At 55.2% G+C, this 13,105-nt stretch overlaps 1 protein-coding gene across 1 annotated transcript; it reads left to right on the forward strand.

Annotated features, from left to right (window-relative positions):
• Positions 1-317: 317 nt before the first annotated feature.
• Positions 318-13,027, forward strand: C2 (complement C2). Its single transcript, XM_062185884.1, has 18 exons — positions 318-551; positions 689-895; positions 1,712-1,897; positions 3,042-3,215; positions 3,304-3,402; positions 3,518-3,651; positions 5,413-5,551; positions 6,921-7,061; positions 7,693-7,782; positions 10,723-10,863; positions 10,958-11,052; positions 11,142-11,253; positions 11,369-11,534; positions 11,617-11,693; positions 11,821-11,912; positions 12,118-12,235; positions 12,373-12,422; positions 12,574-13,027. The coding sequence occupies exons 1-18, from the start codon at positions 506-508 to the stop codon at positions 12,739-12,741; spliced, it is 2,235 nt and encodes a 744-aa protein (XP_062041868.1). The 5' UTR covers positions 318-505; the 3' UTR covers positions 12,742-13,027.
• Positions 13,028-13,105: the final 78 nt, after the last annotated feature.

Genomic DNA, 13,105 nt, shown 5'->3' on the forward strand with positions numbered 1-13,105 from the left:
TCCAGAAATTCTAAGAAAATCCATTTCAATCCCTTGGAAGCTTATATTCAAAAGGCAGCACGGTCCCAGGCTCTCAGAGAGTAAAATGCACTTGGCAAAATTTAAAGAAAATGAAAAGTTTACTTGAATAAAATACCTGGCAGTATCCTGGATGGTCTGTGGGTTTGTGTGCTTCAGTCAAGCATGAGGACACGTGTGCATGTGTGTATGTGTGTGTGTGTGCAGCAGGTGGAGCGTGGGCGCTGTAAATAGAGCCTGCCGTGGCGCCCTCCTCCTCTGCGGAGGCATGAGGAGTGTGGAGACCGGGCAAAGGTTTGGTCCCTCAGCTCAGCCCCCAGTCCCTGCTTGTTCTATCCCTAACAAGAAGCCGTCCCCCTCGCCACTCCCTAGTTTTCGTTTTCTGGCAGCAAATGAAGAAGCTGCTGAGCCAGCCCTGGTTTTCGGGAAGTCAGATGACCTTTTCCCTCCCTCAGCGCTCAGCTCTCTCTGCCCTTAGGTGGACACCATGGACCCACCGAGGGCTCTCCTTTGCCTGCTGCTCCTGTACCCAGGTAGGAGGCAGAGGAGGGGCTGTTGGGGTCCCAGGTTGGAGTCCAGGTGCGAAGCGGACAGTCTCTTTTGCTCTGCTTTTTCTTGTCAACGACTTTCTTCGTTTTCCTGTCACTCTGTCCTGTCCCCACACCCGCAGGCCTGGCACCTGCCACTCCTTCCTGCAGTCAGAACGTGAATATCTCCGGCGGCACCTTCTCCCTCAGCCACGGCTGGGCCCCTGGGAGCCTCCTCACCTACTCCTGCCCCCAGGATCGACACCCGTCCCCGCCGTGGCGGCTGTGCAAAAGCAACGGGCAGTGGCAGACTCCGGGAGCCAAGCGGCTGACGAAGGCAGTCTGCAAACGTGAGACTGGGCTGGCATTCCTCAGAGAGCCCCAGCAGGGGCCAGCCCAGAACTTGTCTGGTTGCTTGGGGTGGGGCTTACCCTGACAGAACATGTGGGAGGGGTGACCGGGCTGCTTTTGCGGGGGCCTTGCAAAATATTTGGAGAAATATTAGGCTTTGATGGAGATTATGGGGGAATGAGAGCCACAGGGGATTTTTTTTTTTAAAGATTTATTTATTTGAGAGAGAAGAAAAGAGAGAGAGGTCTTCCACCCACTGGTTCAGATGGCTGAAAAGGCCAGAGTGGGCTAATCTGAAGCCAGGAGCCAAGAGCTTCTTCTGGGTCTCCCATGTGCGTGTAAAGGCCCAAGCACTTGGGCCATCTTCCACTGCTTTACCAGGTGCATTATCAAGGAGGTGGAGCAGCCGGGACTCGAACCGGTGCCCATATGGGATGCCGGCACTGCAGGTGGAGGCTTAGCCCACTATGCCACAGCACGGGCTCCTACAGATGACTTATGACCTACAGTTGCCCATATAGTAGCAACTCCGAGAATGGATGCTCAGTGGTCCCAGCGTCTTGTGGACAGCTGAAGATCTCAGGGGAGGGTTGGGGTGGCCATTGCCCTCAGGGAGCTGTGGGAAGCAACTGTTTATCAATCAATTGATGTGAATTGTGGAGATTGCCGATATCCAACCAGGAATCGTGCGGGCATCAGCTGGCTGTCTCAGTGTTTGGAAAGCCAGCAGTTGGCCACTCCCCGCAGACTCACCAGCTGCTTGGCGTCCAGCTCAGGTATTTACCACATCACCCTGTGTTCGCCCCCTCCTCCAGCTGTTCGCTGTCCAGCCCCTGTCTCCTTTGAGAACGGCATGTACACCCCACGGCTGGCAGCCCACCCGGTGGGCAGCAACCTGAGCTTCGAGTGTGAGGACGGCTTCATGCTGCGGGGCTCGCCCGTGCGGCACTGTCGCCTCAACGGCATGTGGGATGGAGAGACGGCCGTGTGTGACAATGGCGGTGAGTACCTGGACCGCTGTGCCGCTGGGGACTGGGGTCTCCTGGGGAACTCTGGAGCCAAATATGCACCTTGGGTCTCTGTGGGGCCTGGGGTTCTTCTTCTTCTTCTTCTTCTTCTTCTTCTTCTTCTTCTTCTTCTTCTTTTTTTTAAGATTTATTTATTTATTTATTTATTTATTTATTTTTGACAGGCAGAGTGGATAGTGAGAGAGACAGAGAGAAAGGTCTTCCTTTTTGCCATTGGTTCACCCTCCAATGGCCGCTGCAGCCGGTGCATCGTGCTGATCTGAAGCCAGGAGCCAGGTGCTTATCCTGGTCTCCCATGGGGTGCAGGGCCCAAGCACTTGGGCCATCCTCCACTGCCTTCCTGGGCCATAGCAGAGAGCTGGCCTGGAAGAGGGGCAACCAGGATAGAATCCGGTGCCCCAACTGGGACTAGAACCCGGTGTGCCGGCGCCGCAAGGCAGAGGATTAGCCTGTTAAGCCACGGCGCCGGCCAAAGATTTATTTATGTATTTGAAAGGTAGAATTACACAGAGGCAGAGAGAGAGAGAGAGAGAGAGAGAGGTCTTCCATCTGCTGGTTCACTCCCCAGATGGCTACAATGGCCACAGCTGCACCTATCTGAAGCCAGGAGCTTCTTTCCGATCTCACGCAGGTACAGGGGCCCAAACACCTGGGCCATCTTCTACTGCTTTTTCAGGCGCATCAGCAGGGAGCTAGATCATAAGAGGAGCAGCTGAGACTAGAACCTGCGCCCATATGGGATGCTGGCACTGTAGGCGGATGCTTAGCCCAGTACACTATAGCGCCAGCCCCCTCCCATATGGGCTGCCGGTGCCGCAGGTGGAGGATTCACCTATTACACTACAGCGCTGGCTCCCTGAATTATTATTACTGCAAGGAAGATTTGCTGGGGGAGAGCGAGCTGAGGATTGTGCCAAGTGCCTTGTCTCTGGAGCCAGCTTTGGGTTTGAATATGACTTTTTTTTTTTTTTTTTAATTTGACAGGCAGACAGGAAGGAAGAAAGAGAGGGAGAGAGCACTCCCCTCCACTGGTTCTGGCGGGTGGCGTGGGTGTCCGGGGCTCAGTGGCCAGGAGCCTCCGGGTCCTGCTCACCTGTGTTCCTTGGTTCACTCCCAGCTGGCCACTGCCCCAACCCGGGCATTTCAGTGGGTGCGGTGCGCACAGGCTCCCGCTTCGGCGTCGGGGACAAGGTCAAATACCGCTGCTCCTCGGATCTGGTGCTGACGGGCTCCGCGGAGCGAGAGTGTCAGAGCGATGGGGTCTGGAGTGGGACGGAGCCCGTCTGCCGCCGTGAGTAGCCCCCCTCCCCGTCCCCGCCCCGCCCCCGCCCACCGAGACTGCGAGCAGCCTGGCTGATTCTGGGGAGCTCTTCCCCCAGAGCCCTACTCCTACGACTTCCCCGAGGACGTGGCTCCCGCCCTGGGAACCTCTTTGGCCCACCTGTTTGGAGCCACCAACCCCACCCAGGTGAAGAAGGGTGAGTGTTTGCGGCAAGGGCTGGGCCCGGGTTGGAGCAGGCAGGGGGTCTGGAGACCCCAAGGCAAGAGCTTGGAAAGGAAGCGGGCATCTGAACCTCTTCCGCATTTCCCCAGGAAGCCTTGGCCGCAAAATCCAGATCCAGCGCTCCGGTCACCTGAACCTCTACCTGCTCCTGGACGCTTCCCAGAGTGTGTCCGAAGAGGTCTTCAAGATTTTCAAAGACAGCGCCACCCACATGGTGGACAGGGTCAGGAATCGGGAACCTTGCCGGCAAGGACGCCTGCCCACGCTCCCTGGCTGGCTGTCTCCTTCCACTCCACCCCCTCTGAGGAGTCTTCCCGGATTATACTACCCCTGCCATAAAAGAACCATGAATTCAGTTTATAGGATCCCACGGACACTGTTGGGGCACCCACTATGTGTCAGACATGGTGCAGGGTGCTGGGAGACATGGAAGATGAGCAAGCCACTGTCTTAGATGAGTGGTCTCCACAGAGGTATAGCAAGATCATCCATGAGGTGTGGCAGGAAAATAACTCCTGTTGAGCAATTTTAACTTTGTTAATAATTTAATATTTAATAATTTCCTTTAAATTGTCACTATTTTGTGTAGATTTAAAAATGTATATACTGGAACAGGGATATACTTTATAACACACACACACACACCTGTATTGGCTTATGTGCTCCAAATTTTTTTTTTTTTTTTTTTTGGACAGGCAGAGTGGACAGTGAGAGAGAGAGAGAGACAGAGAGAAAGGTCTTCCGTTGCCGTTGGTTCACCCTGCAATGGCCGCTGCGGCCGGCACATCGCGCTGATCCGAAGCCAGGAGCCAGGTGCTTATCCTGGTCTCCCATGGGGTGCAGGGCCCAAGCACTTGGGCCATCCTCCACCGCACTCCCTGGCCACAGCAGAGAGCTGGCCTGGAAGAGGGGCAACCGGGACAGAATCTGGCGCCCCGACCGGGACTAGAACCCGGTGTGCTGGCACCGCAAGGCGGAGGATTAGCCTAATGAGCCGCGGCGCCGGCACCAAAGTTTTTTTAAAGATTTTATTTATTTATTTGAGAAGTAGAGTTACAGACAGAGAGAGGGAGAGATAGAGAGAAAGGTCCTCCATCCACTGGTTCACTCCCCAAATGGCTGCAACGGCAGAGCTGGGTTGATCTGAAGCCAGGAGCCAGGAGTTTTTTCTGGGTCTCCCATGCAGGGACAGGGGCCCAAGCGCTGGGGCCATCTTCCACTGCTGTCCTAGGCTGTAAGCAGAGAGCTGGATTGGAAGAGGAGCAGCCAGGACTTGAACCTGCGCCCATATGGGATGCCGGTGCTGCAGGTGGAGGCTTAGCCCAGTACAGCACAGCACCGGCCCCTCCAAGGGTTTTTATAGACAGAGTGCATGAACAGAGCATTTGGTTCTTCACTTGCTGTGCATTTTATAATCATGCTTTTCTCAATAATCCACGTCAATAGATAGTTTTTCCTCCCAGTTATTTTTTAAGTTAAAAATTTCTTTAAGCATAATTATTTATTTATTTGAAAAGTAGAATGACATAGAAAAGAGGAAGAGAGAAAGATCAAGAGAGATTGAGAGAGACCAAGATCATACATATGCCTGTTAGTTTGCTCCCTCAAAAGTTTGCAACGGCCAGGACTGGGCTAGGCTGAAGCCTAGAGCCAGGAACTCCAGCTGGGTCTCCCACTTGGGTGGCAGGGTCCAAGTACTGAGGCCGTCATCCGCTGCCTTCCCAGGCACATTAGCAGGGCACTGGATCGGAAATGGAGCAGCCTGGACTCGAACTGGCACCCGTGTGGGACGCCGGTGCTGCAGTTGGTGGCTCAGTGCACTGCGCCATAGTGCCAACCTCCGTGATGCAGCGTTTGAGGAGGGGGCTCCTGTGGATCTCCCTCTGTCCCTCTGTCGGTCTCCCTCCAGGTTCTCTGCTCGCTCTCCCGCCATCTCCCCTTGGGTCTCAGACCCCTCATGCTGCCTCTTCCTTGCCCCTCACAGATCTTCAGTTTTGAGATCAATCTGAGTGTCGCTGTCATCACCTTTGCCTCACAGCCCAAGGTCATCATGTCTGTGCTGCATGACAACTCTCGGGATGTGACCGAAGTGATCAACAGTCTGGAAAATGCCAAATATACAGGTGTGGGTGTTGCCCAGTGAAGGGGAAGGCAGAGCTGAGGGTTGACTCTGGGTGTCTGCAGACAGATACCGGGCGAGAGGGACAGGGGCAGGCTTCTCAGTGGTGCCTGAGTCTCTGGGACTCTGGGGTAGCTTCCGAGCCTGGGATCAGGGTGGGAAGCTCTCAACTTCCACCAGCTCATGGCTCGCTCTAATGCATGGTGTGTCCGAATGCATTGTGCAGGTCCTAAGCTCCCTCCAGACACCTAACTGCTGGTGTGGCTTTCATGGCTCAACACCACAGTCTCTCCCTGTGTCATCCACATGTGCACTGTATAGAACTATCCGGTGGGAGTAGCAAGTGGCTAAAGATCTGGAAACCCCATCTTTGTGTGTTGGGACTTTGAGTGAGGTCTTGCATTGGGCTTATGCATTGGTATTCCTAAATTGGAAACACTTGTATTTATTTTTATAAAGATTAGGCCGGCGCCATGGCTTAACAGGCTAATCCTCTGCCTTGCGGCGTCGGCACACCGGGTTCTAGTCCCGGTCGGGGCGCCGGATTCTATCCCGGTTGCCCCTCTTCCAGGCCAGCTCTCTGCTATGGCCCGGGAGTGCAGTGGAGGATGGCCCAAGTGCTTGGGCCCTGCACCCGCATGGGAGACCAGGATAAGCACCTGGCTCCTGGCTTCGGATCAGCGCGATGTGCCGGCCACAGCGGCCATTGGAGGGTGAACCAACGGCAAAAGGAAGACCTTTCTCTCTGTCTCTCTCTCTCTCTCACTATCCACTCTGCCTGTCAAAAAAATAAATAAATAAATAAAAATTTAAAAAAAAAGAAAGAAAGAAAAGGACCAGAAAATGGGAACCTGGTGTCCCCCCGCCCCTTTCAAAAAAAAAAAAAAAAGATTTATTCATTTATTTGAAACAAAGTTAATGAGGTAGATAGATAGATAGATAGGGATCTTCTGTCCACTGGCTCACTTCCTAGATGGCTGCAATAGGATGGACTGGCCAGGTCAAAGCCAGGAATCTGGAACTCCATCCAGGTCTCCCACATGGGTACAGGAGCCCAAGCACTGGGCCATCTTCTGCTGCTTTCCTAGCAGGGAGCTGGATGGGAAGTGGAGCAGCTGGAACCTGAACCAGCACCCATATGGAGATGCTGGCAGCGCCAGTGGCAGCTTTGCCCACTGTGCCACAATGCTGGCCCCGTGAAAAACTCTTAATGTTTAAGCAGGTAATGATGCCAAATCTCTGCATAGTGAAGGGCTCAGTTTGTTAAACCAGCTACTAAATGGCATTTTCAGTGGTTGAGGGAACAGTGGTTCCGTTCCCCGGGTCGTGGGTGAGAAGTTTCTAAGAGAATGCTTCCTTTTGGCACGTTCCAGATCATGAGAACGGGACTGGGACCAACATCTACAAGGCGCTAAATGCTGTCAACATCATGATGAACAACCAGATGCAGCGCCTTGGCATGGAAACCACGGGCTGGCAGGAGATCCGACACGCCATCATCCTCCTGACAGATGGTGGGTGCCGTCGGCCCTGTGAGCGGAGGGGGCCCCACGTGTGGACAGAGACCCGCATTCTAGCTCTCCCTCTGCCACTTTGGGTCTTAGTTTCCCGTTTAGAAAATTGTTGATGACGACGATGACCGCCAGTGATGGTGATGATGGTGATGGTGATGATGACGGTGATGATAGCTGCCCTCCTTTCCTCACAAGTTTCATGGGGAGCAATCGAAGTAGTTCATGGGAAAGTGCTCTGTGATTTGCACGGGTCGGCTCTTACTACTGCCTGCGAGAGCTAGGCGGGCAGGCGCAGCTCCCGGGCAGGAGCTGTGTGAGCTTGGAGGGAAGGAGTGGGCCGCTGCTGGCATTGACCCCTGGGTTTTGCCCCAGTTACGTGGCCCCTCCAGGACTCAGTCTTCTTATCTGAGAACAGAGGGTATGCACACTTCCTGGGAGTGAAATGAGATAAAGTACGGGGAGCACCTGGCCCCAGTGCCTGGAATGTGGACCATCTCAGCAGACACCGAATTTTGAAATTCACAAGGGCGGCATAAGTGTTGAGTGTCCTAGGCTTCCCCACTCCTGCAGGGTTCCTGGGGGGATCCTGATATCCACCCAGAGGAATGATTCTGTCCCTTCTGTGTTCTAGGGAAGTCCAATATGGGTGGCTCTCCCAAGCCGGCTGTTGATAGCATCAAGGATGTCCTGAACATCAAGGAGAAGAGGAATGACTATCTGGGTGAGCCTCCCCCACCCCTCCCGTCTGCGCTGGCCCTGTGTGGGGAGGGACATGGCAGCGTCAGCCATGCTGAGGCTCAGGGCCATACGCTTTTATGTCTGGGCCATTCTGTAGGGAAGAACCTGGAGTCAAACTGCCCGTGACTGCAACCTGGGTTTCATCTTTGATGGGCTCTCCCAGTGGGCAGTTTCTTTGTAAAAGGGGAGTGGTCCTGGGACCTAATGCTTAGGACAATAGAGGAAGATGCTCAGAGAGACTCAGTATATTATGTTAGCCACTATCGCCACCGCCACCACCACCGTCATCACCTTGTTTCAGGGAGAAGGGACACACGTTCTTCGTATGGACTGTCCCCGCTCTCTCTTCTCTTAGCAATGGAGATAGCCACCACGGCTTTGGCAATTGTTCCTCTAAAGCAGGGGAACCTTTTTTTTTTTTCTGCCAAGGGTCATTTGCCTATTTATAGCATCTTTCTCAGGCCATGCACAACTGTCGACTTAAAAATTAGTCTGCTATAGATTTATTGAATCTTTTTTTTTTTTTTTTTTTGACAGGCAGAGTGGACAGTGAGAGAGAGAGACAGAGAGAAAGGTCTTCCTTTACCGTTGGTTCACCCTCCAATGGCTGCCGCAGCCGGTGCACTGCAGCTGGCGCACCACACTGATCTGAAGCCAGGAGCCAGGTGCTTCTCCTGGTCTTCCATGGGGTGCAGGGCCCAAGCACTTGGGCCATCCTCCACTGCACTCTCGGGCCATAGTAGAGAGCTGGCCTGGAAGAGGAGCAACCGGGACAGAATCCGGCTCCCTGACCGGGACTAGAACCTGGTGTGCCGGCGTCGCAGGTGGAGGATTAGCCTATTGAGCCGCGGCGCCGGCCAGATTTATTGAATCTTGAGCCCTACCTGTGATTGCCTTGGAAGGTCCACACCAAATGATTTTGTGGGCCTTATCTGATCCTGGGGCTGGGTGTTCCAACAATCTCCAGGTTCAGACTAAACACAAATTGCTGACCTTTGGCCAGAAAAGAATTTTGGAGAGGTGCCGAGAGATGCTCAGATAGATAGAGGAGCTGGTTTTGAGCCCCCAAAATGTGCCCTTCCCCCTTCCTTCCACTCACACTGCTTCCCACCTCAGGGGTAAACTGCTTCCTCTTTCAAACTCTAGCCCCAGGAAGACAAAACGCAAATCCCACCGCCCTCCTCCTCAGCATCACCAGGCCAGGGTTCAGGGCTCAAAAACATCTTATTAAAAAGAGGCAGGAGAAATAGAGAGACCCCACTCCAGCTCCCACTGCAGCTGCTGCTGTCCGGGCGGTGGCTGAATGGCTTCCTGGTGGAAGACTTCTCTCAGTCTGAGCATCTTGCTCCTTACACACAGAGCAGGGCCTTCTGGGAGCAAAAATGGGCCACAAATGGTGCAAGGCTGGGAGAAGGTGGACGAGGGTGGTTCCGCCTGAGACCGCGTTCCAAGGCCTGCACTGATGGTTGTGTGGGTCCAGGGCCTTCTGTGGGAAGAAGTGGCTTAAGGCCTTCCTCCTAGCGCCTACATTTTAAGGAATCAGACCAGATCTGGTGTGTCAGGGGCTCTTGTTATTCATTCAGTCACTTTAAAGTCCTCATGGACTCCTGGGCAGCCACCATCCTGAGCACTGGGGATTTGGTGCCAGCAAAACACAAGATACCTGCTTGCATGGGGACCTCCACTCCTGCAGGGGCAATGTGTCTGTTTCCTGGGGCTACTGTAGAGGCTGCAAACATTCCCATTCACACAGGCTGAAATGAGGGCATGAACAGAGCCGTGCACCCCCAAGAGGCTCTGTCAAAGAGTCCTACCCTGCTTCTTCCAGCTGCTGGGGGCCCCAGGCACTTCTGGGCTTGTAGTTACACAGCTCCCATCTCTGCCTCTTCTTCACCTTGCCGTCTTTCTTGGGTGCACCTCTGTGCCATTCCACGGTGTTCTTTCACCTGTGTGTGTGCATGTGTCCAAACTCCCTCCTTCTTAACCACTTTGAGTTTAAGTTTTATTTATTTATTTGAAAAGCATAGTTATGGGGTTGGGGAGGGAGGGAGGCAGGAGAGAGAGAGAGAGAGAGAGAGAGAGAGAGAGAGAGAGAGAGAGAGAGAGAGTCTTCCATCCGCTGGTTCACTCCCCAGATGGATGCAACAGCCAGAGCTGCAATGATCCAAAGCCAGGAGCCAGGAGCTTCTTCTAGGTCTCTCACGTGGATGCAGGGGTCCAAGCACTTGGGCCATCTTCTACTGCTTTCCCAGGCCATAGCAGAGAGCTGGATAGGAAGTGGAGCAGCTGGGACTCGAACCAGCATCCATATAGGATGCTGGCACAGCAGGCAGTGACTTTACCCACTATGCCACAGCGCTGGCCCTGACCCTTTTTCTAAATAAGGTCAGATTCATAGGTACCAGTGGTTAGGACTTGAACTTATCTTCTTCTGGGTGTGGGGTGGGGAGAGACACAATTCTACCCAAACAGGCAATCAACCAGATAAACCGGGAAATCATTTTGCATGATAGGTGGTAGGTGACATGGCATAGCATACAATGAAGCGGCAGGGGATGGGGGTTAGAGAATGGAAGTGTCTGGGGCGCTGCGATTTTAGATAGCAAGGCCAAGGGGGCCTTGCTTAGAAGGTGACAAATGGTAAGAAAGTGAGTCCTGTGGACATCTTGGGGAAGATGAACCATGCAGAGGAGTAGCTCGTGTCAAGAGCCTAAGTTCAGTGCGGGCAGGCTTGCAGCTGTGAGGAGCCTCAAGGAGGAGAGGCGCTAGAGCAAAGCCCAGGGCAGGGCGTGGCAGGAAGAGGAGGCAGAGTGGTAGCAGGGGTGAGGGAGGTGGGGTCCCAGCTCATGTGGGATCTTTGATGGACACAGTGAGTTCCAAACTCCTGAGCCACGGGGTTCTGGTGTTCCTTCCTCCCCATCAGACATCTATGCCATCGGGGTGGGCAAGCTGGATGTGGACTGGAGAGAGCTGAATGAGTTGGCCTCCAAGAAGGACGGGGAGAGGCACGCCTTCATTCTGCAGGACGCCAGGGCTCTGCAGCAGGTCTTTGAGCACATGCTGGGTGAGTGAGCTGCGCCCTGCCTCACCTGTGCCAGGTGAGCTGGAAGCCGGGCCCCGTTGGGTACCTCTCACTTGTCCGGTCCTCACACCCACAGATGTCTCCAAGCTCACCGACACCATCTGCGGGGTGGGGAACATGTCAGCCAATGCCTCTGACCAGGAGAGGACACCTTGGCATGTCACTTTTAAGGTAGCAGGAAGGAGGGGTAGGACTCAGCTCCTGGAGGTGACCGTGGCCCGGCACACAGCAGTCTCTGAATGTCTTGTGTTCACCTGCAGCCCAGGGCCCAGGAGACCTGCCGGGGGGCCCTCATCTCTGACCAGTGGGTCCTGACAGCCGCTCACTGCTTCCACCACGCCGAGGACCGCTCCCTGTGGAGGGTCAGCGTGGGTAAGACAGGGGCCTCACCAGGCTCCCGGCCCCAAGGCTAGAGTTCCTACAGCCCCTCCCAGCCTCCATCTTTTCAGGAGCTTTGCTCCGGGCTAATCTGTCGCATTTTTCCCAGGGGATCCCAACTCTCAGCACGGCAAAGAATTCCTTATTGAGAAGGTGGAGGTCCCCTCAGGGTTCAATGTCTATGCAAAGAAGAGCCAGGGCATCCCGGAGTTCTATGGGGACGATATCGCCCTGCTGAAGCTGACCCAGAAAGTGAAAATATCCACCCACGCCAGGTGGAGTCTGGGGCGAGTGCTCTGGGGAGCCGGGGCGGGGACGTGCACGCTGGGCCTGCGTGACCCCCTCCCTTCTCCCCAGGCCCATCTGCCTTCCCTGCACAGTGGAGGCCAATTTGGCTCTGCGGAAACCCCAAGGCAGCACCTGTCGGGAGCACGGTGAGTGCTGGGGCTTTCGGTGCGTGAAGAGCTGGAGCCGGGCTTGGGGGCGGAGACCCCGGGCCGGGCTGCAGTCCCCAGGCGGGAAGTCTGGATTCACACCAACGGGCCCTTCTGCTGACTGCAGAGGAGGAGCTGCTGAGCCAGCAGAGCATTCCTGCTCATTTTGTCGCCTTGAATGGGAACAAACTGAACGTCAAGCTCAAGACAGGCGCAGAGGTGAGAGCCTCAGCCCTGGGGGTGCCGGAACCGCCCGCGTCCCCAGCCTCCCACCTGCCGTGGCAGCTCCCAGAAAGTCTCTTCCCTACTCTGGCTCGGGCTGCTTTCTCCCTCTAAGCCACGCTGCTCCCCACCTGGCTGCTGTGGCAGGCGCCCCCCGGGCTGCTCAATCCAACCTTCTCTTCCCACTTCATCCCTACTACAGTGGAAAAACTGTATCCAGGCCGTCTCCGAGAGGTTCCCCAACCTGACGGACCTCAGCGAGGTGGTGACAGATCAGTTTCTGTGCAGTGGTGCTGAGCAGGATGACAATCCCTGCAAGGGTGAGTCCCCCTCCAAGCCCGCATTCCTGAGGGGAGGGCGGCCCCGGCCCGGCCCACGTCCTGGTGACCAGCAAGCCGCAGGCTGGGACACCACGCTGCCTTGCGTGACACCCTCCCTTGTCCCTCTCTGCTGGCAGGAGAATCCGGGGGTGCAGTTTTCCTTGAGCGGAGGTTCAGGTTTTTTCAGGTGAGACACTGGAAGCTGGCAGGTTCTCGGTCTTGCTGGGGGACCTAGGGGGTCTTGGGAAAGGAACCGGGGAGGGGTGGTGTTGGGGCTTGAGCTGGGGCTCCAAGCGTGGCTGTGGCCCCTTAGCTCCTCCTTCTCTCTTTTCCTCCAGGTGGGCGTGGTGAGCTGGGGGCTTTACAACCCCTGTGCCACCAGCAAAGGCTCCCGTAAAAAGGCTCCCCAGGGCCTGACAGCCCGAGACTTCCACATCAACCTCTTCCGCCTACAGCCCTGGCTCAGGGAGCACCTGCAAGGCGTCCTGAACTTCTTACCCCTCTGATTGTGGCCCCGACCCTAGGCTATTCTGCGGGGATCTGCCACCTCTCCCGTGCAGACCCTGTGGCCTGTGGTCCGTTCTCACTCCTGGCTCGGGAAACCCAGTCTTCAAGAGCCCGGGGGCAGCACCTGCAGGCTGGGTAACCCCCAGGGCACCTGCCAGGGAGCTTGTTGCCTGCAGTCCCCACTTCTGCTCACATCTCTCCCCTTGGTTTACCTGACTCATTGTCCTTTCACTTTCACATGGGATTTCCCAGTTATGAAATTAATAAAAATCAGTGATTTCCACATCTGTGTGTGCCTGTGCCGGGCTGGGTGGGGAACAGGAGGCCAAGATGATTCCGGGAACTGCCAGAAGGCAGGTCAGA

This window comes from Lepus europaeus, chromosome 3 (genome assembly GCF_033115175.1).
Source record: "Lepus europaeus isolate LE1 chromosome 3, mLepTim1.pri, whole genome shotgun sequence".
NCBI classification, from domain to species: domain Eukaryota; kingdom Metazoa; phylum Chordata; class Mammalia; order Lagomorpha; family Leporidae; genus Lepus; species Lepus europaeus.

Coding starts and splice junctions, on each gene's coding strand:
- C2 (XM_062185884.1), top strand. CDS start 506: ATGGACCCACCGAGGGCTCTCCTTTGCCTGCTGCTCCTGTACCCAG. Junction 1,898..3,041: donor GGCCGTGTGTGACAATGGCG/GTGAGTACCTGG, acceptor GTTCACTCCCAG/CTGGCCACTGCCCCAACCCG. Junction 5,552..6,920: donor GGAAAATGCCAAATATACAG/GTGTGGGTGTTG, acceptor GGCACGTTCCAG/ATCATGAGAACGGGACTGGG.